Raw genomic sequence first — 27,005 nt, 5'->3', positions numbered from 1 at the left:
CAATCTCTGGTGATCGTGGCCATTTCAAGCCAGGCCCAACCTTGTTTCCTCTTGTTGATTCGTAAGTCCCATCACACTCAATGGGACATTCATGTACCAAATGTCTACTGCTGCTCCATAACATAAAGTCTCTGGGAAGCTCACAGAACAAATACAACAATTAAAGACAGCACAGTATGGGGGTGGGGGTGAAAACAGGTAGAGTCCTGGACTTCTGTCGCAATTGGTACCAAAGATTATCGAGAGCGATGAAACACGCAGGAATACAGGAAGCTGCCTTCTGCCAAGTCAGGTCATTGGTCCACGCAGCTCAGCCTGGTTTTTCCTGACTGGCAGGGGATCTCCAGGGCTTCAGACACAGACCTTTCCTAGCCTGATCTGCAGATGTGAGGATTGAGCCCGGGACCTTCTGCATGCACGGGAGATGCCTCCCCCCAGAGCCTGCCCCCCCCCCAGTGAGGTGCCGGGTGGGGAGAAGTTCCTGCGGAGGGGAGAAAAGACTAATAGACATAGGAAATGTATTTTACGGAGCCCATTGACCAATCAGGGAGTCCATCCAAACGGCAGCAGAGGCCACTGGGCTAGTGTGCTGGTGAATGGGCAAGCTGTGCCTTAGGCAAACTGGGCTGCTGCTTTTGCAGCTGTCTTTGTTTCCTTGTATTGTTTGGCTCATGAGGATCAGGTTGTTTGGACAGGAGTCTTTCAGCAGACAATCCTGTTTTGGTGCGGAAGGGCCTCCACCCACCCTGCCACCTCTGCCACCCATGGAAAAGCAGCCCTGGCAGGGCAGGGCCACCCCTGCTTCAAGGGGGCGGGGAGGAATGGCTCAAGGAGCTTGTGTTGCCTGGATCCAGGACTGGATCAAATTGGATAATACAGATGTATTAGAATTGGAGGGAGATGACAACAGGTTCGGATGGCATGTGTATGAATGGTACGATAAAGGGAAAATACATAAAGAATTCTATAACCATATAATCAGAAGATCACTTTCAAAAATGTGGGAGAGGTGTAAAGATTGGTGGCTGTCACCAGTAGAAGCAACATCTATAGGAAAATATATAAGAAGGAAAAATGGCTTACATATAGGGATCTCTTAACGGAAACGGAAGGGAAATGAAAGTTGAAAGATTTTAAGGATATTAGCATATAAATGATTGGTTACAATATTTTCAAGTAAATGAGGCATTTAAAGAAGACAAAAAGAAAGGATTTAGTTATACTCTGTCTAGATTTCAAAGAGAAATTGTAGATGATAATACTAAAATGATGAATAAGATGTATAGTCTGCTGGTAGAGTGGGAAACTAAAGATGAAGAAGTTAAATCTGTAATGATTAAGTGGGCACAAGATATGGGACATAATATACAAATGAAAAAGTGGGGGAAATTAAGGAAAATTGATTTAAAATTTACGGATTGTGTAATTTTGAAAGAGAATTATATGAAAATGATGTATCGATGGTACATGACTCCAGTTAAATTAACCAAAATGTACAAAACAATTTCCAGTATATGCAGGAAGTGCAAAAGAGAAAGAAGGGATGTTTTACCACATGTGGTGGAATTGTAGAATAATTAAAAGTTATTGGGAAGTGATTTATAATGAAAAGAAAAAGATGTTTAAAATAACATAAAAAAAGAAGCTTTCTTATTAGGCATTACAGAACAAGAAATACCAAAAGAATTCAAGGATTTATTTATGTATGCCACAACAGCTGCCAGGATCCTTTTAGCCCAAAGATGGAAGGACAAGAAGATGCCAGCGAAAGAAGACTGGCAACTTAGATTGATGGAATACACAGAAATGGTGAAAATTACAGCTAAATTAAGAGATAAAGATAATAGAGAATTTTAAAAAGACTGGAATGTGTTTACATTATAAAGTGGTACCTCAGGTTAAGAACTTAATTTGTTCCGGAGGTCCGTTCTTAACCTGAAACTGTTCTTAACCTGAAGCACCACTTTAGCTAATGGGGCCTCCCGCTGCTGCCACATCGCCGGAGTACAATTTCTGTTCTCATCCTGAAGCAAAGTTCTTAACCCCCGAGGTACTATTTCTGGGTTAGTAGAGTCTGTAACCTGAAGCATTTGTAACCTCAAGCGTATGTAACCCAAGCTACCACTGTATATGCAGAAATATTGTTTAAAAAAAAAAGGCTCATTAGCAGGGTTTGAGTAAAATAGAATGTGAAAGATGTAGAACAATGATTTGAAAACAAATAGGTAGAATATGGGATTTTAATGGTTTGGTATAAAATTTGGAAAAAATAGAGCATTTAGGCAAAGGAGAATGTTATTAAGATACCGGTATTTTAAAATATGCAGAATGAGAAAATATTTTTTAAAGATCCAAAAGGGGAGGTTGAGGGAAGTTCCTGGGTGGGGGGAAAGGGGATGTATGTTTATTGCTTTGTGTGATTTATGTTGATAGATTATGTTGATTAAAATGTCAAACTTAATTTTAAAAACTTTTTTTTTTAAGAAGCAATTTCCCACTTTCTGAGCGAGGGAGAAGAAAAACATTTAAAACACTGGGGAGAGAAAGAGAAAACCACTTTTTTAATACATGAAAATAAAAACATTGTTTAGCACTTAAAGGGAGAAGAAAAAGACTTTGGGCTCGTCCACTTTCCACTTGACCCGTGCCTAGAAAGAACAGGTCCCAGTGGTTTCCCATTTGCCACACTGCTTTCCCCAGGAAAACCCGCTCTTTAGCGTGGAATCGGAGCAAACGACAATGCACAGAAAATCTGATTGATGTTTACTCCAATTCAGCAGGAAATAGCAGGTTTTCCCAGGGGGAAGCAGTGCCACAAGTGAAGTCTGGGTGAACCCTTTGTGGGGAGGTAAATGTATAGCAAAGCAAGTTGTTGTTTTTTAAAGCTGTATTTCATGAGTCATGGGAATATGGGACAAGAATTCGCTGAAATATATTTAATTGAAGTAAGAAAACAGGAATAATAGCAGCCCTACTTGTCAGCAGGGAACCTAGAAAGAGAACCTAAGAGACCATTCTTAGCAAAAGAACATTAGCAGGTTTCCAGGAGAAAAAAATCCATCACCCAGGCCTGGACTCTCTACTCTGGAAGAGCGCCCGGACAGTGCTAACTAAGTTCAAAATATGGCTTGTGAAATGTGCTCTAATGCCATTTGATTCCAGGAAATTTCACAAAATCTGGATGCCCCGTAGACACGAAGAAACAAATAATCCTAAATATCTTTTAGTGTCATCTTCTACAATTTAATTTCCATTTTTCCCTCATGGTCATCGATCCATGGCAACTCATCTCCTGGTTGGTCCCTGGGTTCTCCCTGCCACACTGGAGCTGAGAGCAGTGGCGTAGCGTGGGTTGTCAGCACCCGGGGCAAGGCAAGTAATTTGCACCCCCTAACCTGTGGATTTGCGCCCCCTAACCCGTGGATTTGCGCCCCCTAACCCTAACCCCCAGATGTTGCGCCCGGTGCGGCCGGCCCCCCCTGCACCCCCCACGCTACGCCACTGGCTGAGAGGCAGGTCAGTCACAGATTTTATCGCGTTTAGAAATCGGCAGAGGCAGCAAGCAAGGACAGCCGTTTACATGAACCAGTCTACTTTACGATAATACTGTTCCAGTAGTTGTTGAGGTCTTGGACTGAGGTGCTTACGTTTTCTTCATGTCCTTGGAAGGGAGGAAGAGGAGTACCAAAAGATGGCCAGCTCCACCTACCACTGGCTGTCCTGCTCTCTGCCCTCAGTTCTTCTCGTCCAGATGGACACCAGTCATCACTGCTGAGTGACATTTTAGTTGCATAGGCTTTTAACTACAAAAGTAAGATGGCCAAAGGCCTGTTGGACTCTGCAGTCACCAGATGCTGTGGAGGCTGCATACGAAAAAGCGCCAGCAGGAGCAGAGACAAAAATGCATGGGTAGTTCGTGATCTAAGGGCACAAAGAGAGACATAGCTGTCTAGACCTACAGGAAGAGTACTAGCAGAACAGACTTATAGAAATAGTTAACTTAAAGTTTAGAAAGGGCTGAGCATCTATCTGAAGGACTGAGGGAAAATGTCAGCCCCTTGACACACACTTCACATGCCAAGGACCCAGTGTTAAATGGCTTTGTTTTTGTTTTGTACAATTTTATTTGTGTGCAGCAGAAGAGTTAACTAGCAGCACTGTAGGTTCGGGAAGAAGGAAAGGAAGCCTTATTAACTCCTTGGAATTCTTGTCAGGCTATTAATGCCTGGTAGACATAAGAAACGCAGAAAACATTTTATCACCTTTAATATATCTAAGGCCACTGAGCAGTTTCACATCAGGGATCCGTGTGTGCAAACCAGCCAACAACTTCCAGCAGAAATGACTTGAACCGGTTATAAAAGCAAGGAGCCTAGTTCATTTTTACAGGATCAGGCCCGCTCCGATCCTGCTGAAAGCTTGGGCTGTTCCTTCTGGGAATGCTTGGGCCACCGAGGAAGATTTTGGTTGTGTTCAGGCCCTAAGGCCAGATGAACAGGATGAAACAGCTGTTTTCTCAGTTGCAGCAACTTCATACCCTCCAAGGGCCTCGATTTTCCAGGGACCACCCTGGAATTACAAAACCCGGCTCCTGATTTGATCCCAGAATGTCCCTATTCCCCCCCCCCCCTCCAGTGCTGCTGCTGCTGCTGCTGAGCTGGGGGAGGAGGAGGAGCCGGCGCTTGTCCTGAGTGATGGGGGCTGCAAGGGAGCACCCCATGGCCTCTCCACCCTTGGGCAGCTTGTAGTGGCTGCTGGAGAGCAGGTGAGGAAGAGGAGGAGAGGATGCCGCCACCAGCAGAGGGGCCCAGCCCCACACAATGCCCTGGCTCTGAGGGGCAGGCAGAGGGCAGGGCCACCCTGGGTGGCAAAGTGTCTTTATTTTTTAAAAAAAAATGTTTAGTTCATCCATGTCTAGCCTTGCTCCCTTGTAAAATTTAGGTTTCGTGTGTGCTTTTCTTGTTGTAAATCTAGCAAAGAATAAAACAAAACAAAATCAAGATTAAGGGGTTTTCTCAGGGCGCTGGAGGTGCGCTGTGCCCTGTTGGCTTAGGGGTGACAGCACTCGCCTTACTTCGGACAGGAAATGCTCTGGAGGGGAGCAAAAATGGGAGGGAGGGAGAAATGTCCCTATTTTCATCTAAGGAATGTTGGAATGTCTGCAGTTTTGGGGAATCTGTACAAAAATCATTTATGCTCTAGTGCATTTACCTGAAACAGAAGATTGATATTTAAAAAAAAAAATTGAAGCAAGTAAATTCATCCTTGTGTTTTTTTTTTAAGCCACTCTTGCTCCCATTGTATTCCTGCAATGCAACTGTGAAAAAAACTATTTTTGGTGGGAAAGGGGGAATATAATACTGTATATGAAATATTTATGCATAACTGCTAATAAGAAAACTACAGTTTAGTATCAGTAAGGCACTGCACAGCAGTGTGTGTGTGTGTGCACGCGCGCACTCTCACAAACACTCACAAATCCTTTCAACCTTTGAGGTTTTTAACAGTTTACTCACCACTGACAACTTCTGCAATAACAATCCCCCATGGGGAAAATATTGGATGGGGGGAAAGGATGGGGGAACTTGTATTGGGAGAAGGATTTTATCCCTGAGATAACAGTTTTTAAAAAAATTGCTGCCACTAAAGCAAGATTTGAAACAGCCTTAAATAACAAGACTGAACATTGAGCATCCAAGCACCAAGATAGTTTCATAGTGTGAGAATACTCAGTTCTGAAGGTTTGGTTTTTTCCTACATGGGTTAATTCCACAATTTCCCAATGTTGCAAACCTTATCATGACTTATTGCTTCGGTTCCCTCTTCACCAACACTGTATTTTAATCACCTCTAGGCAGAGTCATAGCCAGGTGATCTTGCGCCCCTGGCAGAACCATCCAAATTGCACCCCCAGCCATGGACAAATTAGCTCTTCTTCCCTCCTCTCTTCCAACCCGACCCCCCCCAATTCAATTCACCCTCTATTTAAAACCATTTCTTATGAGGCAATAATCGATATTTATATTTATGGACATATTTTTCAGACGATTTTGTGCCCCCCAATTGCCTGTGCCTCTGGCGGAGGCGCACCTCAGAACCCCCTAGCTACAGCCCAGCCTCTAGTAGGATCCTGATTGTTAAAACAATATACAAGCAAATCTCATCCTTGCCAGGTATGTGGTAAAAAAAATCCATGATATAGATGCTTTCAAATCAATATAAAGTGAGTTTTTTGTCTGGTATGTCCCCTCTGCTCCAAAAAAAAACCAGCAACAGCAGTAGATGTCTGTGAGCAAAACGCTGGGTGGCAATTTGCCTGGGGAGAATGGAGGCAAAGCTTAGGGTTAGCTTGCCTTGGGAACTCTTGAGTTTCCCCTCTTCCCTGAGTAGCAACAGGTTTAGAGGATGCTGTGACTGCTGGACCAGGTGGTTGCAGTAGCCAGCTGTTAGTAGTAACGGTTTAGGCTCCTGGTCCCTGGGATATCTGGCTGCCCATTCATCCAAATCTCTCGTATGATGCGCTCCCTTTCTTCCAGCCTTTGAGCTCGCTCTAGCTCCTCAGCCGAGGTGAAAACGTTCATATTCAGCGTTCTTTCAAACCTTCGGTGCCGTCGAGCAGACAGGTCGGACGCAGTGTCTGAGTCATCGTCGCTGTCACTGCCATCGGTGTCACTGTCCCGCGATGGCTTTTTGGTTTGCAATGGTTTGCAATCAGTTTGACAGGAGATTCGGAGTACTAAAACCAGCAAGGTCAGGAGAAGGCCTGCACAAATGCCAGACACAAAATACAAAGCAGCTCGCTCAGGATTTTCTGAAATGTAGAAGAGGAAATATTTTTTAAAGGGTGCAGAGGGATAAAATGAAATGCCCAACAAAGAAAACGTGGATTTTAAACAGCTTTGTAATCCTTTGGCTTTCCACCAAACAAGGGGACAGAGATAAGTTTGAGCTCAGAGTAGGGTGGAGTGGGGTGTGGGGAGGAAAGGGATGTGAGGCTCATATTAAGAAAATGTAGATGAGGTGATCTAGTTGAGACACAATCTGTTGTGGGAGATGCGGTGGGGGACTGAACACACGCCTGGACCTTCGAGATGCAGGATAAAGAGAACGAGGAGAAAGTCAAAGGAGTAAGTCATTAGAGAAGGCAGTGATCTAGTTAGATGGTGACACACTGAGGTGAGAAATTAAAGCGAGACATGCAACTAAAATATTTAATGTGTTTGGGAAAAGTATATCCTTAAGGAGTGCTTCCAGGCCCAAGTTGTACACGGATGCATCTCATTTGGGGGCCTCCAACGCTAGGAATACAATTTTGGATTTGCTACACTGCATTCACCCCCTTTTTATGGGACTCCACGTGATGCTGTCATTCAGTCATTGTTATATTGTGACTGGACTAGAGTGTCATAGCAATGCTCATATAATGAATTATAGCAGTACGGCGTGATGTTATAATGCTATAATTCTTCCATTGAAAGAAAGAGTGGTGAGCATATCAGAAAAGCATTTTAGCAATAATTAAAATAATGATTTAAATATGAATGATAATGGAGGCGAAGTCATAAAATGGCACCATCCACAGAGGTTATACTGAATGTGTGCTGAGCTTCAAACAACCCCGGCCGCTATGGCAGACCTACTGCTGTGGGCAGGACACAGGACAGAGGTACCAAACCCATACTATCGGCTTCCCTCTGCACCACTTGAGGGACAAAGTGAGGCTGCGACCCAAGACACACACCCCCACAGCCCCAATCATGCAGCCAAAAGCTGCCCCCTGCCCACCATGCAGGACCAGCATCCAAGAGCGCATGTCCCCATCGCAGCTGCAGGAAGGTTGACTGAAGGGAGCCCCATGAGCTAAGCACTGCAGAAGCACCCACATGGGGGAGGGACCAAGCTAACCTAGGATCCGCCTCAAAACTGTCACCTGTCAATCCAGGCACAGTTCTTCCACCAACCCCAGGCTGGGTCTTTTAATTTAGGGGGAAAGTGAGTATGAAGTGACTTGAAAGAAGTTTATAAAATCATGTCTATTGTGGAGAAGGTGGGTAGAGAAGTTTTCCTCCCGGAATTTGTGGGCATCCAATAAAGTGGAATGTTGGCAGATTCAGGAAAGCGCATGGAACTGGCTCTGGGGCAGTGATGCCTGCAACTCGTATGGCTTAAAAGAAGATTAGACAAGATTCATCAAGGGCAAGGCTATCAAAGGTTACTAGGCAAGGTATCTCTATTCTACCTCAGGCATAGGCAAACTCAGCCCTCCAGATGTTTCGGGACTACTACTCCCATCATCCCTAGCTAACAGGACCAGTGGTCAGGGATGATGGCCATTAAGAGAACAATGGATCAAAAGGACTCTGTTTGAGATGGCAAAAGGGTGAGGCTCCTTCCTCCAAAGATAAAGCCAGAGTAGAAAGTGAGAAGAAATGTGATCTAGAAGCTTGGTGTAAGGAAGAGGAGTAATAATATGATGGGCAAACACAGCAGTAAGCAGGAGAGTCAGAGCAATGTTGGAGAGCAATGCTTGAGGTCTGTATGAATCCAAAGCTGAGGTTATGAGAGAAACAAGACCCTTTGGGGATGCTAATGCTGGAAACCCCTCCAGAAAAGGCTCACATTGTATACATGTGTCTATAAACCATATATCCTAAAGACGCCACAGTTTCTGCTGTGCCTCATTCCCAAAGGAAACATGAACTCTGGAGAAGCGCCTGGAACCCCTGGAATCTTGTACCACTCATGGCGACGGGGGTGGCAGCCTGCTTTCTATTTTTACCCATACCTTGGAAAAAAAGTTATTGTTTTTGTTTAAAAAAGAGTGGAACGATAGGGACAGCCTTAGTTTTAAAAGATAGAATCCTCACACACTGTGCAACCTATTTATATACTGAAAGAATAAGAATATACTGTATTAACTTGAACCCTAGAAGTTAAAAGGCTCCTTGCTGTGGCACTGGTGCAATTCAGCAGAGAGACTCTGTTTTTTAAAAGCCGAAGGAATAGGCATTTCCTCCTTTCATAGAAACAAGACTTTGTTTGTTTTCTCCTTGGCAGTGGGGTAGAACCCAAGAAAGAACAGAAAAGCAACAGAATAATGGAATAAAACGGGGCAATCTACTCATCCCTGGCAAATTCCAGTCCTAGCAAATTTAAACATAGGTATGAAACCCATAATTCCCATGTTGCAAAGGAATAATTATATGGGGAAAGGAACTGAAAGATATCATGCAAGGAGTACAACACAAGGGTAGATAAAGATAAATGTTGTAACCCGAGGAAACATTTATTCAAAATGTTGACATTCCATCAATTACTTCATTTTCACACTTCAGTTGAAGAGAAGCCAAGTTTTCTTGAGCTGAGTAAATATACCTGTATCATTAATTCTCTAAATTACAGGACAGAGAGTTGGCTCCTCAGTGAGGAGGTCTTTAATCTTAAGAATGAAAAAGAAGTATTTGCCACTTTGAAGTTCATAAAGGGACGAACTTCAAATAAGAGCACATTAATAAATTGCTGCTACTACTGAAATAACACGGCAAAATAGAGTAGCGTGATCACCCCCAGCCTCCAGGCACTTTCTCTACCCAGGGCCTGGGTAAATCGATGTGTTTGGCCTGGCATCGTAAGCCCAGTAAGGTAGCTCCCTGGTCGTAAGAAAGGGCCATCTTCCAGCAGGACAGCAAAGGGGGTCCCTCTGCCCCTCTCAGAGCCCAGTTGGCTAATACTGGAAGAGGCCCTCTATTGGAAACATGAGCCCCAAGCCATCTAAAGTTTCCTATATCAGCATTAACACCCTCAACAGGACCCAGGAACCAAGGAGCAGCAACATGGTTCCCCCCAGGTGGGCCAGGGGGCATCTTTCTGACCATATCCCACAGCAGCTTCCAGGGTAAACCCGCTTCAAGTCAGTCGTAGGAACTGAAGAAGGAGGGGATCAGAACAGAGGAGGCAGCACAGCAGCTGGGCTCTCTTCTTCCAACTGCTGAACCAGCCCAAGCTGTTAAAAATCCTTCTTTGGCCAACACTCAACCAATCCTAATTCAGAAATATTGCTATGGCACAGAGGTGTCGAGGTGTCGCCACACACACACACACCCCCCGCCCTGGTACATCTGAGGTTGAAGCTCAGCTACTGGCTTGTGGTTTCTGCTTAAATATTTTTGAAAAAAATCAGTAAAGGTGTAACAGATTACCTACTGGCTCCTTTGTCTAATAGGGAGAATCTCCACCACCCTTTTTACTTCTCATTCCTTTCATGTGAGACGATGTTAATGATATGTGGCTGATGATGAATGGGGATAATTAATTGAAGGGGAATTTATTTTGGACTCTGGGTGATAAACTAATGGAAGAATTGCTGGGGATGATATAAGGTGGGGTCCGATTTAATAGACAAGATTGGGGTGATGTGGTGGGAAACTGGCTGACTTGTTTTATGTGAAATTTAAATCACGATTACTTTAAAATTTGCATATATACATATCAATTAGCACCATGCAAGTTCTATGCAAGTGTGAGTCCTCTTCTGTCCTCTCTTTTGGTGAAGCATAAGTGTGTACAAAACACAATGAGCTAGCAGGGCATCAGAAACCACAGAAAATACACACAACGCTCCCTTTTCTGGACTCCTTTGGTTCTCCGGTTGACAAAAACAAATCAAAAAGTTTTAATAATAATAATAATAATAATTCATGCAGCCTTGAAATGTGATCTTCAGATACCCTGGTACAGCCTCACGAAACATCCAGTAAACACAGGGGTCGGCAAACTAAGGTCTGGGGACCGGATGTGGCCCCCCCAGGCTCCTAAATCCGGCCCGCGGACCCTGCCGCCTGCTCGGTCAGTCCCCACATGCTGAGGACGCCTTGCTACACGGGGACTGACTTCCGCGATGCTGGCATGGCTTCTGGGCAGGCGGCGACGCTGGCGCAGCTTTGGAGTTCCTGCAGCCAATCCGAAGCCTTGCCGCCCGCGCTCTATGGTAAACCCGGCATGGCCATGGACCGAGAGGCCGGCGGGTCTGGGTCATGCCACGGGCATCGTGACGGGTGTGTCGCGGGGCTTCAGCCGGAGCTTGGCGTGCCTGCTGGCCCTGCGCCTGGCGCCCGGCTCGGCGCTGCTGCTGGAGCAGCTGGAGGGCGAGCTGCAGGCCGCGGCCTGCCCCTCCGACCTGGCCTCGGACGACGGGCCGCAGCGCTTGGTGCACGCCGCCCGGGAGCTCCGCGGGGACGGGCTGATGGAGCGGCTGTGGCTCATCAACAACGCCGGTGAGCGGGCAGTGCCGAGACGTGCTCCTGAGCACGTGCAGAGTGCGTTCCACCTCCAGGTCCACAGGCAGCTGCGGGACTGGCTTGCAGGGTATTTATATTTTTCAAAATATAGTTCGGCCCCCCACAAGGTCTGAGGGACAGTGGACCGGCCCCCTGATGAAAAAGATAGCTGACCCCCTGAGCAAACAGAAGTGGTGCCCGGGGGGGCGGCCTACCTGTGACAAAGGAATAGGCGGCCAGGACGTTGCTGAGCAAGGCCATCTTGGTCCCCGTAGGCTCCATTGTCCGGCTGAATACTTTCCTGGGTGCCTCATTGACAGGAAGGAGGACGGTCTGGGTGTTTAGTGGGCAAAAGACAGCATGCCTCCCTTTCTTCTTTTCTGTTTTGGAATACAAAGCAAATGGGGGTGAATCACGCCTGCTCCTAGGCCCGCGGTTCAAGCAAAGTCTTCCTTCTCCCTTTAGACACCCGCATTTAGGAACTAAATCCGTGCTGTGAAATGCTTTGGGGTGAAGTCTGCTGTTTGCCTTTAATCCTCTGCTCTGTAGCTGTGCTTGTAGCTGGTTTGTTCAATTTCAGTCCCTCGTGAAACACACCCGAATGATTTACAGCACGTAAATAAACAGAGGCCCTTTTTTTCTTTCCTTCCTCTTTTCAGATCAAAAAATATGGTCATGAGAGCTGAGTTCCCTCAAACGAGTAATAATTCAGTGCTGCTTTAGAAATATCAGAGAGGGCAAGTGGCACTCTTCTTGCAATTGCAATGGCAATTCTATAGTTTGAGATACACCTGGCAGATCCCTTTCCCTCCAGCCCATATTAATCCGAGGGAGAATCTGTAACACCCAGCATGGCTTCTTGGGGGAGCCGGCATTCTTAATGCCTCCCCTTGAGCACAGAAGAAGAGTGCAGTGGACATACATTTTATTTTGTTTTGTTTTGTTTGAAGGTGGTTAAGTCTTTGATCCTGAAAGCCAACCTTTTTGATCTACTCAGATCACTGCTGATAACCTACTGCATCTTGATTGGTTTGCTGACAGCCCAGCCACCTGGGGAAACCGCAATCATTATAACACATGTTAGACAACTAGGCTGGTCGCCTATCCCTCAAAATAGGGGCGGACAGGGTCCAAATATGTAGGACAGAGAGCCTCATAAGGTGGTTTGTCAAAAGGCCCTTGTTTCAATAGCTACATACATGCACTCAAGGAACCAACCGTGTGTTGTCCTTTGGTCCAATTTCTCACAGAAAGATGACAAATAATTGATTGCAAACAACTGATGCTAGAGGTGTGCGGGGGATGCAGAAGATTGTGAATCCCAAACTGGTTGATTTAAAGCAGAGGGTGGCAACCTAAGGCCCATGGGTCGGAAGCGGCCCACGAGGGCCGCTTAACCGGCCCATGAGCGACCCCCCGAACAGAGCTGCCCACTCGGCGAGTCCCCACACGCTGCACTAAACCAGCACAGCACAGCACCAGGACTCTCTTCCGTGGCTCCGGAAATCGCTTCTGCGCATGCCCAAATGCTGGAAATCGCATCTGCGCATATCCACGAAGCCGGAAATCACTTTTGCACATGCCCAGACGCCAAAAATTGCTTCTGCGCAGGCATGATTTTCAGCATCTGGGCATGCACAGAAGCGATTTCCGGCATCACAGTGCGCTAGCCCAGCCCACGGAGGATGTCCGCAGGAGTGATCTGGTCCATGCCCAGTAAGCCTTGTCGACCCCTGACTTAAAGGGATTCTGGGCTAGTCTCAGGCAAAGCACAATCCGTATGAAGCACCCCAAACCAGAGTGGGAACCCCAAAGCACTTCATGATGCCTCAGCGATTTGGACATTAAAAATAAAAACTTACAGGCAAGTATCTGCTGAAAGCGACACCAATGTCTGTAACCTTACCATAGAAAGAAAACACCAGGGTGGGGAAAGATCCATTGTGACTGACAGATTTATTTTGTCATCACAGAGGAAAGCCAAGGCACAGCTCTGGGAGAGCCCTCCCCCAAACATGTGGTCAGAGAAAGCCTTGGCAAAGTCCTTCCCTGACTGGAAGCCAGGGCTGTCAGCCACAAGATCACACTGCCCTCCTGCCCCTTCTCCCTGTCTGGCACCTTCATGGCAGAATATGTCCAAGGCTGCTAACAGCACTGTAGACGGTGCTTGGAGCCAAAGCTGAACCTCATGGAGAAGCTTCCAGTAATTCTGTGCCACATTTCTCAGAACTACATGCATTCTCCATTCTCCTTGTCCCTGGGCTGTAGCTCTTGGACACAGAGTAAAGGAAGCCTCTCTGTTTTGGGATTCTCTCCCCGCTCTCTGTTTCTGGAAGGAGACCTGCTTACAGCCCTGCAAGGCCAGTCTGGGTCAGACAGGCAAAGAATTCTCTCCCCCTTGCCTTGGTTTTCCCTCCTCTCCTCTTATATGGTTATTTATTCCCCCTCCCAGTGATGCAGTCTTGTGTTTCGACAACAGTCCTTCAAGGTTGGTCTCAGCCACTTGCACACATTTGGAGGGAAAGACTCATTCCTCTCGACCCAAAGCCCTGTGTGGATACATTTTGGCCTGCATGCTGATGAAGGGGACTGTGCAGTGATTGATATATCGTCATTTATCGTTATTTACCCTTAAGTAGTAGCAGTTGCCAGGATGTTACCCTGTTTGCCTCTGCATAATTCCATCCTTATTTCAGACATCATGATATATTGCAATGTTTTGTTGGTGATATATTGCAATGTTGAAAACCAGATATCACCCAGTCCTCACACACGTTGTGATTCACGATATTTTGCCAGGTCAGATATTATGAAACAGTTATCATGAAGTAAAATTCAAGCCGGTTTTTGACAATGTATCACCTAGCTCTAGTGTCAACAAATCCCACTTGCATTTCCACAGAGTAAATCCAGTTCTGACCACGAGCGCATAATCTGAACTGCGGTGGTTTCCCTGCCTGCTTCCTTTCCCTTTCAGTGCCATTTGCTAAGGTGCACTTCTGAGCCCTCCTTGCTTCACACTCTCCTGGTGCATCTCTTGGCCCAGATCTCCCAGTAGGGCGGCCAAGGTGGTTTCCGTGCCACAGTGAGGCTGAAGGCTAGACTGGAAGCAATATTGATCATCTGTTCCACCCAAAACCTCTTCGAACTGTGCCACAACCTGGAAAGGATACTGGGTGCTCAAAACAGACGGGTCCAGAGATTTTTCTTTCAGTGTCAAAGTTATGGAATCCTCTCTAAGGAAAGCCCTTACAGCTGCCAACCTGGGAGCCAGTCCTGGCAAGGGCTGGGCCACTTTCACAGTAAAATCCTCTGGACAACTGGCATTGATTGAGGTATTTTTAAATCATTAAGTAGCGGGTTATCCTAAGAAAAGGAAATGTTAGCAATTGAATTTTAAGACAACAACCACAACCACACAGAACCATGTGAGGAAAACAACTCTTCCTCTCCTCAAAGGAAAGGCACCTGCATATAAATCCTGCTGGGCAGAGAAGCAAATCTGTGCAGTTAGAGACAAGCGGACTGTTTCCGTGCGCTTGGTAGGATTCTTCCAGTGGCGCATTCATGCGTGCGTAACTGCTGCTGGCATTGGCAAACAATTCCTGAGCATGACGACAAGGACAGAAACACTTTGTGACAGATCTAACTAGAACACTGTAGTTTCTTGAACGGTTAAAATATATGTTCCAATACAGTAGAGCAGCAGTCCAATCCTATACATGTCTACTCAGAAGTAAGCCCCACAGAGGGTTGCTTTGGGATTGTAGATTTTGCTGCAAGTGTACTTTGCATTCAGCAATAAATCATGATGTGTTTTCCCTTATTTAGCCTTTTTGTAGGTTGGGGGTCATTCAACTGAAAATAATTAGGGATGGCTGAGCCAGAGGCTGCTGGAGCTGGAAAAGAATTAGGGCTGCCTTAGACATCAAAACGCCTGGAGGGGAATGAACACTTTTCTGGCCATGCAAGGGGTCCCAGTTCTGCTGGCCTGACAAGAGGCTCTCCTCCTTCTGAGCAGCCAGCATCAAGAGAGGAAAGGCAAGGCCAGCACCCTCTCTTTTCCCGCTGGCATGCTTTGGTGATGCTGCCCAGCTTGCAGGCATTTCTCATCTATGCCAGCTGTGGCTTCTGGTGAGATTTTGCCAGCGCTGGTGGAGGGAGTGGGGGGAGTGATGAGCAATCCGTTGGGGGGTCAGATTGGCTGGCTGAAGTGGACTGCTGTGTACTTGTTTGCCCAACAGACTGGCGTCTCTATAAAGTACAGAAGGGAGGTGAGTTCAGAAGGAGTTCAGAAGTTTGAGAAACTCTGACTTCGCCCACAGAGGCATGGGCGGGTTCAGAAAAGCCCTCCACAAGGCCCAGAGACCGAAAGACACAAGCAGCTAGACAGCTACTGATCCCTCTGGCACCCAGGCTATGCCTACTCGGCAGGAAGCCTGGCTGAGACCAAAGAGAACAGGTGAAACAATAGCCCCATAAACCTGTTAAGCCTAGTAATTTATAAACAGACATATTCAACAGCTCCTACATCCTACCAGCAAGGTTGTTACTTGTCAAAACTAAACGCTTAACTGAAAAGTTCTCAGAACAAACTGTAAGTTTAAGAAACTTGTTCACTGTTCTTTCCTTTCAGAACCCAGCATGCCCTAAACACTCCTCATTCACTGCAGTCTCTTAACATGTTGAATCCTGCCTTCCGTCTGCCAACAATGCCAGATTGTATCACACTTTGAGCTAAAACTCCTAGCTGGCACCTTTGCTTATTTTCCATTCCCACCCCACATGGGAGGCATGTACACAATGATCACATACTTTTCTATAATGCCTTTTCCCCAAAAATGAACCACAGTGGATATGCCTGTTGCCACACTGACCCATTTTTTTAGTCTTCCCTATAGGTGCCCTTTCAGTTTACTTCCTGTTTCTGGGTTTATGCTAATAAATGTCAATAAATATTTTTACTAGATAAACGTGGCCTAGTGAGGACCTGATCCCTGGTGGGCAGGATGGTGGCTGGCAGCTACAGCCTCTACCTCTCCACCCATACAGGCTTACTTTCTCTTGGGCATGATGACAAGTCTTCAGCTTGCCAGCTCCTTCTAACTCCTTTCCAAGCCTCCAGGTGCAGACAGCAGAAAAACAGCCTTGCTCAAAGCATTTGAGGATAACTTCCAGATCACCCTTTGGAAATAAAGTGATTAGCAGTCAGACGATTATCAGTCACCATGTAGTTATCTTCAGGAGCAGAGAGACAGTCGAACATGCATTTCTATACTAATTATTCAACAAAAGTCTAATATTCAGCTACATTTTTGGTATTTATTTATTAATTAAATGTCTATACCATACTTTATTCAAAAAGCACAAGGCAGTTTACAATATAAAAACACAAAAATATATATCATAGTAACGAACAAAAACAATACCACCACCAACCCCCCACCCCGTTTCAAAAGCCATAGTCAAAGGCCAGGGAGAAGAGGAATGTTTTTGCCTGGCACCTAAATATTTGTAAGGAAGGCACCAGGCGAGCCTCCCTGGGGAGAGCATCCAGCAGAGCAGCCCTATGTCTACTCTGAAGTAAGCCCTATTGAATTCGATGGCAGTTACTCTTAGGTAAGCAGGGTGTGGGCTGTTACACAATAAGCAGGGTATAGTCATATTGGACCATCGAAGCAGGTTTTCTTCACTGAGCCCTTCTCAGATTGCATTGGGCTGATAAAGCAATAAGAGGGACATCATTCTAACCAGATTTCGGCTGACTGAGGAGAAAGACACAACATTCATCAGGATCTGGTCCAAAAAATGAGGCTGTCTAAAGTCAAGAAGATTGTTACTCCTTGTGCTATAGAGGAGGAGGAGCTGGAATAAATTGTGCTGTCCTCTTTTAGGTGCCTTTCAAAAATTTACTATAGATATGGGGTTCCCAATTGGTCTTGCTCAATGCATGCAAGGAGGGGAGGTTTATTTCTTCTTGCCCATTGATGAAGTTGGGATGAAAACACAAACACCCCTTGCCTGGATGCCTCTGAGACCTAATGAGGATGGGAGAGGAGAAAGAGAGGGGTTTTTCTTAGAGGGGGAAAGAGAGAAATCTCCTCTCTCCACAAACTTAGATAAGAAGGGAGCCCCTCATCAGCAAGGAATTTTATAGGAATTGAAGGTGCAACTCTGTGCTGTGCATTTAACAATGTGCAGTTTGGTCTTGTTCTGGAGACCAATGTAAAACTTTCACCACCCTGGACCGCTCAGCAGAAAGACCCTTCACACTTCCTACCTCACACCAAATGTCACTGAATTTCTTCCCCACTTTTCAAGGCAATTCCTTTTTGCCATCCCCTTCCAGAATGAGAACAGTCAGATTCTACTGGCCTGTCCCTTAGTCTAAAGTCCACCTCCTTGGAACTTAGCCTTCAACCTTTCAGCCCCAGCTGCTCCCTCTGCAGCTCAAGGGAACTCCAAAGCTCACACAATCCCTGCTGGGCTAGAGAGAAAGCCCCATGGCAGGAGGGAGAAGGGCAAGCTTGCTGGAGGACGCAGAGAGGGACAGAAGGACATTGGGGTGACGCACATCTGCGAGAGAAAGTAGGCAGGGCTGATCTGAAAGTCCTTACAGTGGAATGTTTGTCATTTTTCGGTGGGAAGCAAAATCCATTCCAAAGATAGCAAAGGGAGCTAGGTTCCCCAGATGGGGGTGGGCTTTTGAGTGGGGGGGGGGTTACAACTTTGCTTACAATAATGTGAGGTGATGTACAAGCCCCCCCCATTATTACCCCCCTTTTAAAACTCCTGTAAAGGTCAGTTCTTCAGCTGCTAGAAAGCCCAGAGGTTCTGCAGCAATGGCAGCTGCGGGCACACAAGTCTCTTTTCAGAGGCAGCAGGTGATGCTTCCTGTCCACAGCCTGAACGAAGCAGCCAGGATCACTGTGCCTTGAGAACTGGCTTTAGAGAAGGCTAGACACACACCCCCATACACACAAATACACATGTACCCTCTGCCCCCACCTTTTCTAAAAAGAGAAGACCCAATCCCTGAACACTCAAGGAGAGTAAGAGGAGGAGTTCAGGGGAAGGGACTCTCCCTTCCTCAGCTTCTCTGAGTGGATCAGAGGAGGAGGGGAACAAGCAGGGGGTTGTGTGAGAGAGCCATGTGTGCTCAGGGAGTGTGTGTCAGTGTTAAGGGTGTGTGGCTCAACCCACTCCTGGAATGCATCCCCGACAGCTTTGCACAGAGGGAATGGCACCTGCAGCCAGAAGGCTCTGCTGCCATGTAAGGGAGACCAGGGAGGGAGGGGGAGCTGCCATTTTCTTCTTTTCTCTCCCGAAACTCCCCCAAGAGGCCTGGAAAGCACTACAAGCCTCCCTTAGCCTGAGCTCTTAATGAGTGAAGATATAAGCTGCAACATGTATTAAAGTGTGATATACTACTGACTCTTGGGTCAGTGTTGTCCCCACCTTGTAAGGCAGGGGTGGGAAGCCACTGCACCACAGGACACATGCTAGGGCCTTGCACATTTGACCTGCAAGGCCATTTCCCCCAAGCCATGCCTGCCTGCCCATCAGATGTGGTGGGGGTAGAGACAAGAATTGAGAGCATTCAAGTGTGCTCTCGGTTGTGCATTGGCAAGGTGCAGCAGGAGCCACACAGCTGGAGTCATCTGTGAAGAGCTAACTTGGGCAACTGATGCAGATGGAAAGCAGGCTTTGGCTTTACCACTTACCAGCTGATGGGCAGTACCTCAGATGCTTTAAAGGGCTGTTTGCAAGTCCTACATGATGCTGTGAAGTCCCAACTTTGGGACTTCAAAGCACCCAAACACGAGATGTCATTATGATGCCAAGTCCATAGAGACTGGTCCATTAGGGCAGGTAGGGCACTGCCCACCCTAAACCCCCCAATCCACCTAAGCTAGAGCCCATTTCTTTCTCTGTTCCTTACATGCATATCCAATATCTTACATTAAGAGATGCTCTGGACTTGTTTCTGACTGTCTCCTGGGCTGGCCACTCGTCTCTGGACAGCACACACAACCACAACCATGTCTACGTCCCATCCCTGTCTCCAGGGTTGAAAACAACATTCTAGCATATTTCATTAGGAGTGGCTTAGGAAGGGCAGGGGACCTTCCTGAGCCTCTATTTTGATTAAATTTCTTGGAGAAAAATTGAAATATGAATGCAATAAACAAACAAACAAGCAAATCTCAATTAGCTGCTAAGTATTAATAAGTGTCTTCTGTTTCTTTGCAAATGGCGAGGACAGAGAAAGAATCAGAAAAGTGGAGAGAAGCAGCACTTTTCAGTTTAGTTAGCTGCTATTTGTAAAACTAAAGTGCTTAAGTATCCACAATATGTTTGCAAGGGCGGAAGGCAGGGAGAGAACCACAACTTGGCCTCTTCTTTGGGGTCTTATGCTGAGGAGGCTTTAGGGTAGCTCAGCTGGTTCTGCCGCACTAGATTGGGTGTGTTTATGTGTTTTTTAAACTAAGGGGCTGCTGCTGCTGCTGTTGCTACTACTGTTAATTTTAGAAATCTCCTTTCTGCCACTTTACATATCATGGATACCTGATCAGTTTTATATCTTAGTGCTTTCCCCAACCCCTGGCACTCTAATCATGACCCAGAGAGCAAAGCAGAGTTTACAACTTAAGATCTATTCTCAAAATTGTGAGTTGTCTACCCAATGTTTGCTTGTGCTTCTCTCCTCCAGGGAGAGCTGTGGAGAGAGAGTCAGCCAGGCAGAAAGACATAACATTAATAGTAATTATGATTCATCTTTATGCAGCCATTTTAGAAACTGGATTAAGAGTCTATAAGGATGGGGAAGCCCACATATCTGATGGTGATGCTTGATGGTAAAGTAAAAGTAGCTGAAATCCTGGCGGGAAGTCTCCCTTGCCTGTGGGTCTGTCTTCAAGACATCCTTAACGTTTCTCAGCTAGATACGTTCTGTTCATGCTGACAGACTCTTAATCCAATTTCTAAAATGGCTGAATAAAGATGAATCACTCACTTAAAATTTTTAGTCTGCAGTTTTAGTTAATTGCATCTATGTTCTTATCATTTCTGTTTTCTTATGCACATGACTTTGAAACCATGTGCATCACATTTGAGAGACATAAACGTTGTAGCAGGGGTAATAACAGCAGCAGCAGCAACCTGGAAGCGGAGCCGTCCCTGCAGCAGGCCCACTTTCTAGAGCAGGGGTAGGCAACCTAAGGCCCATGGGCCACAAGCGGCCTACGGGGGTCATTTAACTGGCCCACGAGCCACCCCCGAACCAAGCCACCTGCTCGGTGAGTCCCCACGCGCTGCGCTAAACTGGCACAGGGACTCGCTCCCGCAGCACGAGAAATCGCGTCTGTGCAGACGCAGATGCTGGAAATTGTGCGCACACGCGCGATCCAGCCCACAGAGGGATCTCCTCTGGAGTGAACTGGCCCAGGCGAGGTAAACCTTGCCAACCCCTGTTCTAGAGCACCCACTTCAACTAGGCAGTTGCCATATAAGCACCATCATATGTCACAAATGTACTGACTGCTGCAAATCTCTGCAGGCAGCAAGCTTCTGCTCAGCACATGGCACACCATCCCTTGTCTAGAACCATTTGTTCTAGCTTGTCTGACAAAAATCCACAATCAAGAAAAGGAGGCAAACAGATACCTGGGAGACCATTTACAAATCCAGAAGAGAAAGTGACAGAATACCACTTGTTATCTACTGCAAACACCAGAGCCAGAGCTATGGGGGAGCAAGGGAGCTGGGAGAGGGAACAGAGTTTTTTTTTTGCCTCCAGGACGTGGGTGGCGCTGTGGGTTAAACCACAGAGCCTAGGACTTGCCGATCAGAAGGTTGATGGTTTGAATCCCCGCAATAGGGTGAGCTCGCGTTGCTCGGTCCCAGCTGCTGCCAACCTAGCAGTTCGAAAGCACGTCAAAGTGCAAGTAGATAAATAGGTACCGCTCCAGCGGAAAGGTAAACGGCGTTTCCGTGCGCTGCTCTGGTTTGCCAGAAGCGGCTTAGTCATGCTGGCCACGTGACCCAGAAAAACTGTCTGCGGACAAACGCCGGCTCCCTCAGCCTGTAAAGCAAGATGAGCGCCACAACCCTAGAGTCGTCCGCAACTGGACCTAATGGTCAGGGGTCCCTTTACCTAACGCCTCTAGAAGGGGCTCCACTGAGGCTCCCAGCCTGTGTGTGTACACAAATGCACATGGGGGTTGCCAAACTGTGTCTTTGACTCAGGGGAAATGAAACCTAGATTCACCCCTGCCTGTGACAACACCATATAATCAGTGACATACACCCCGTTCAGTGTGACAACATTTATTTCACATAGGCAGAGCCTCCAACATTTCTCTGATGAAAATAGAAACATCCAATTCCATAATGATGATTTTACTATTTATACCCCACACATCTTACTGGGTTACCCCAGCTACTCTTTACAGGATTGCCTTCAGAGGGATCGGGGGTTGGATAAATCCATACCCTCCAACGTTTCTCCAATGAAAATAGGGATAACCTAAGGAAAAGCATGACGGCTTCTGTAAATCAGTGATGTCCGTGGGGCACTTGGAGGGTCTGCCTAGGCCCTCGGTCATATGCTTGCCCTGTCTTACAGAGAGACCTGAAATCAAAACTTGCTCTTTAGGTGCAACAACAGGCAACTGAAGCAAAGTCTCAAATACAGACCTTTGTAAGTAAGATGCACCCAAACACTACGCAATTACAAGGCCAAATAGCAGAGCATGAACTTCAGGCTTGGTAGTAACGTAAATCCTAGGAACTGTTCTGCCTAGGGATGTTCAGCTCGCACCTTCATTATACATCTTTAGGTGCCTGGCGAAAAAGTTTCTCTGCAGCCAGGCTGATAAATATTCGACAGCTGTTTAAATGTTTTTGTGGCACGAAGTGGGTGTTGTTTTTGTTTTAACTATTCATTTTGTGCTTTTATCCTGTACTTTTAATCTTGTGAACTACCCTGAGATCTTCAGATGGAGGGTGATATAATGAATGAATGAATGAACAAACAAACAAACAAGCGAATGAATTTATGTTCTAACAATCCCAAGAACAGTAACCATCTCTTAGCTGTAATAGATGAACTAGCAAGAACTACTTAAGAGGCAGAACAGAACAAAAGCATTTTTGAACACATTTGTTTATTTATCAAAGTATTTCTATTACTGCCATATTATGAAGTTATCAGGGTAGTGCACAGCATCAAAATATTAAACACCATTTAAGAATAAAAATACAGTTACTGTGACTGGCTAATCAACAATAACAACAAAAACTTAAACAGCTGCAAAGGTCTCCACATTTGCAGGAGAAAGGTCCCTTTCTTGGGCAAATGACAGGACCCACAGACTGAGATCCAGGCAGTACATCAGCCGGTGCCTCAGGGAAGCCTCCATGCTCCTAAGTCAGGGCTCAGCAAAGCCGTCAGACCAGTGCAGGAGAGTCAGACGGGCGTGGCTGAATTTGCAGAAGGGGTTTAGGAGCCTCTGATCCCCTTAATAGGGAACATGAATGCCTCCGGCTTCTTTCCCCTATGTTTGGGTATTTTCAAGTTGCTCTGGGAATGCCTCTTCATTTCTTACGTTACCTCGATCACAAAGGGTTCTTCAGTCTAAAGCTGAGCAATATTCCGATTCTTTGTCTGAAACCAGTATGAAGTTCAGATCGTGATACCAGTTTCAGACTTCTTGAGCTGGCAATATTGCTTTATTTGATTTAAGCTGTTTATTTTAAAGTTATTGTGACTTTTTGTGTTGGATCAGAATGTTATTATGTGTGTGATCTTTGCTCTCTATTTTCTTGTTTCTTCAGCTTGTAAACCACCTTGAGAATACTAATATAGAAAGGTGGTATACAAATTAAAAGTGAAAATGCAATTATTTGATCCCAGAATGTCCCTATATCCCCTGCCAGTGCTTTTTGTAAATCTACTAAAGAATAAAATGAAATCAGGATTCAGAGACTTTCTCAGGACAGTGGACGCTGTGTGCTCTGTCCCATTGGGGTGGGGGGGGGGTGGAAATGCTCTGCAGCAGGGGGATGGACAAAAAAATGGTGGGTCAAGGAGGGTCAGCTGGCAGGGAGTGAGAAATGTCCCTATTTTCATCTGAGGAATGCTAGAGGGTATGCATTCAGCACAGGCTCTGAAGACCTGTCCAAAACGGTTACCATGCCAAAAGGCTGCACTGGCCTGAATACCTGGCCACAACATCTATTTAACCCAATGCCTAAAAAGACAACATGCCAACTGAGTAAAAGTCCGCAGCTGGCAGCCCCTGACCCACATTTGCTTCCCTAACAGGGTGGGGGAGCTCTGGTCCATCAGTTGCCAGTCTCTGGGGGAAGTGGGAGCTGCAGAAGTGGGACTGTAGGGGTGTAACACATGGGCACGGTGGGGGGGAGCAGGGGAGGCAGCTGCCTCCCCAATAAAGTAAATAAGTAGAAATACTTAATTAACTGACCATTTGCATTGCAGATAACTCAGTTCTGCCTCCCCCTAACAAAAAGCCTGCCCCCCCCCAAAGATAAATGCTGACTATGCCCATCTGTAGCAAGTACTACACTGCAGCAGCAGCAGCAGGTGATGCTTCCCTTGGTGGCCAGATCTGCTGCTCCTGTGGATCCTGCCCCCTCAGGCAGTTGCCTCCCCTTGTCTCCTGGGTGGGTCGGCCCTGCTCAGAAGGCATCTCAACCTTGTGAGCCGCTTCTGTATGTTTCTACCATTGCTGTCTTTTAATGTTCTGTTTGTCTACAAAACAACAGGAATGAGAAAGAGGAATTCTTCATTTTCCTCTTTTTTACAGTTTATATTTCTACAAGGCATTTTAACTTAATAAAAAGCTCAAAAGTCTAACCCAAGTAATAGAAACTGCTGGCTGTCCGGCACCTCTAGAAATAACATTAATATTAGCAGATAAACTGGTTTAGCACTTAAAGTAACCCCCCAAAGTGTTTCAGAAAGGGAGCGCAGCAGTCAAGATCAGGAAAATAGGGGAGGTAACTGTAGATACATTTTCGAGAAAGAGAGATGGAGTCAAGAGACTCTGTTTCCTTTAAATTAAGAGGAATGTCTTATGGTGAAACTGATGCTTGACAAAATGCTGGGAAGTAAGAGAAGGAATCATTACAGAAATTGACATACACTTGTGAAAAACAGCTCTAGTGCAGCGATGTTTCAGACGGAGGACGAGGACCAGAGGCCACAAGCTTTTCGTGCTGTCCCGGGACCTCCTGACCCCGGCCTTACTTTGTTTAGCAGGGGAGCCGGGCACACTGCCCGGAACACAGCTGACAGCAAAAACCACCGTTTGTTTGTTTTCCCCTATAAAAGCACCCCAAATCTGCATCTTTATATCTAAATTAGCATATGCCTATCTTATGCAAATTTCTGTCATGGGCATGAGCCCTGGGTATTTGAGGTGGCTGGCAATGTCCCTGTGTTAGTGCTGCGCTTTACGGTTATGTTGTATGCAGCAGGATATGAGTGTATTTCTAGTTTTAGCAGTATGTAATGAAACAGTGTAATTATTAAAATTAAAAACAGTATCGGTTTTTAAGAGAGAGAACTTCACGTCTGTGAACGTACAACTTCTTTGCTACTTTTGCGAAAACTAAAGTAGGTCCATATACAGTATTCTGCTGGAAACAACCCTACACAGAAACTAAAGAGCACGCATTTCGAGCGCCATGCTTGCAGATATTCACAGCTTCTTTCCAGCTCTGAGTTGCTTTTCTCCTGAATTACTCTTTTCTCGAATTATTCCACGGCGAATGAGCCACTGCTTGCCAAACAAACCTCCCCTTGGGGTCTTTCATTCTGAACTGCTGCCGTCAGCTTTTCCTCCTCCTAATACGAATGGAAAGGTAGTCCGGAACCTGCTTCTGACCAGACGGAAATTCCCTGGTTCTGGAAGCAAACTCCGGGCGCTCGGCAGCACCTCTCCAAAGGGACCTCGGGCCCCCAGGCGCTCGGCTCCCCGGCCTTTCCTTGGACGGCTCTCGCGGAGGAACCGGCCCTTGTTCTCCTCCTCTAAGAGGGCGCGCCTGGAGCTGTCAAAGGTCCCGGTGGCTCCGTGGAAAAGCAGCCCCCCAACCCCCCCCCCCGCGGCTTTGTTCTCCCCGGAGAGAAGTCGGGGCTCCCTTTTTCTTTTTTACCTTTCACGATTCCTCTCGGCGGAGCTGCGCGCAGCCCAGGAAGCCTGGCCGGAGCCCCCCGGCAGGACGGCGAGCGCCAAGGGGGTCCTCGGCGCGCATCCCAGAGAGAGAAAGCGGGAGCGCGGCCGAGGAGAGGCTGCGAGGTGGGTGGGTGCTCGGCTCGGGAGGGCAGCAACAGGAAATGACATGGAAAACTTCGCCAGCCTCGTCTAAGCTAAACTTGGCCCGACATGTCGGGGGGGGGGGGAGTCCCCCTTCTGCGTTAACCAGGTCAAACAAAAAGATCTGCCGAGCGAAAGCGCATCTGAAAGGAGCCCAGCCAGCCGCGTTGAGAGCGGAATGAATGAGCCGAGGGAGAAAAGAGGAGACTCCGCGCGACCCCGGCCCAGCCCAACGCCAAGGGACACCCCCCTTTCCCGCTCAGCAGAAGAAAGGTTTGCCATCGCCGCCCCGCCACTCACCCCACTCGCACCCCCAGCCCACCCCGTGTCATCCCCGCAGCAGGAGGAGCCCCCGGGCGCTTCCCCGGAGACGCGCGCCCTCGCTTGCCAGACGTGGGTGCCCCAGACACCGGACTTTCATCTCCGACGCTTTTGTAATCTAAAACAAACAAAAAATAGCAAGCTGTATTTTTAAAATTCTACTTATGACAAAGAACTGACTTGTGAAAGTTTGCAGGAAACTCAGAAACTCTCTCTGGCGCGCCATGAACGGATCAGAGATATTGGTGCACCATTTCAAAGCTGCTACAGAAAATTGAATGTGCTCACACTCCTTCCAACCCTAAATACGTACTGCGTGCCCTATCTAAACACTGCGGCGTTTTGATGCAAATTTTAGTCCCTTGAGCCCCTCACTGGGCAAAAGATCCCTGTACGGCCGGGGGTTGGACTTGATGACCCTTGTTATCCCTTAAAACTTTACAGTTTAAACGAATTTAGGGCAGAATTCTAAGTGTGTGTGTGTGTGTGTGCGCGTGCGTAATAATAATAATAATAATAGTAATATTTTCCATGCCACTGCCATGGAAAATATGCAAAAGCAACCTTTGGCTGTGCTGTCAGAGCACTCTGGCCCTGCATCTTCTACGCCAACAAAGCGCCATCTGCAGAGCAGGCGAAATGGGGCAGAGTTGTGGATGAGATATGGAAAGCAGAGAGACTTACACCATAGCTCTATGTTGTTGTTTAGTCGTTTAGTCGTGTCCGACTCTTCGTGACCCCATGGACCAGAGCACGCCAGGCACTTCTGTCTACCACTGCCTCCCGCAGTTTGGTCAGACTCATGTTTGTAGCTTCGAAGACACTATCCAACCATCTCGTCCTCTGTCGTCCCCTTCTCCTTGTGCCCTCCATCTTTCCCAACATCAGGGTCTTTTCCAGGGAGTCTTCTCTTCTCATGAGGTGGCCAAAGTATTGGAGCCTCAGCTTCACGATCTGTCCTTCCAGTGAGCACTCAGGGCTGATTTCCTTAAGAATGGATAGGTTTGATCTTCTTGCAGTCCATGGGACTCTCAAGAGTCTCCTCCAGCACCATAATTCAAAAGCA

The 27,005-nt window shown here is 46.8% G+C and overlaps 1 protein-coding gene and 1 long non-coding RNA gene across 4 annotated transcripts; one reads left to right on the top strand and one right to left on the bottom strand.

Moving 5' to 3' along the window:
- Nucleotides 1–460: 460 nt before the first annotated feature.
- Nucleotides 461–5,378, top strand: LOC310759519. The gene is made up of 3 exons (XR_014546369.1): nt 461–592; nt 1,054–3,351; nt 3,528–5,378. It is a non-coding gene; the product is annotated as an uncharacterized lncRNA (long non-coding RNA).
- On the bottom strand, nt 2,155–26,012 carry EVA1A (eva-1 homolog A, regulator of programmed cell death). 3 transcript variants are annotated; one of them, XR_014546338.1, is made up of 4 exons: nt 25,458–25,940; nt 11,492–11,656; nt 6,034–6,811; nt 2,155–3,328 (listed from the first exon to the last, which is right to left on the bottom strand). XR_014546338.1 is itself a non-coding variant. In XM_083606800.1 (3 exons), the coding sequence occupies exons 2-3, from the start codon at nt 11,556–11,558 to the stop codon at nt 6,447–6,449; spliced, it is 432 nt and encodes a 143-aa protein (XP_083462926.1). In that variant the 5' UTR covers nt 11,559–11,656; nt 25,458–26,012; the 3' UTR covers nt 5,491–6,446. The 3 variants fall into 3 exon arrangements, 2 of the variants coding, with proteins under 2 accessions (XP_083462926.1, XP_083462927.1); XM_083606800.1 differs by lacking the exon at nt 2,155–3,328 and having other exon boundaries at nt 5,491–6,811; nt 25,458–26,012; XM_083606801.1 differs by lacking the exon at nt 2,155–3,328 and having other exon boundaries at nt 5,491–6,763.
- Between the last annotated feature and the right edge of the window lie 993 nt (nt 26,013–27,005).

This window comes from Podarcis filfolensis (genome assembly GCF_964270895.1).
Source record: "Podarcis filfolensis genome assembly, chromosome: 3".
Taxonomy (NCBI): domain Eukaryota; kingdom Metazoa; phylum Chordata; class Lepidosauria; order Squamata; family Lacertidae; genus Podarcis; species Podarcis filfolensis.
Note: the sequence above shows the minus strand (reverse complement) of the source record. Positions and strands in the feature narration are given on the sequence as shown.

What these genes read in the sequence shown, in the direction of transcription:
- EVA1A (XM_083606800.1), bottom strand. Translation starts at nt 11,558, where the DNA reads ATGGAGCCTACGGGGACCAAGATGGCCTTGCTCAGCAACGTCCTGGCC. An exon ending in CGCCTATTCCTTTGTCACAG is followed by an intron (nt 6,812 to 11,491) that starts GTAGGCCGCCCC and finishes TCTACATTTCAG; the next exon opens with AAAATCCTGAGCGAGCTGCT.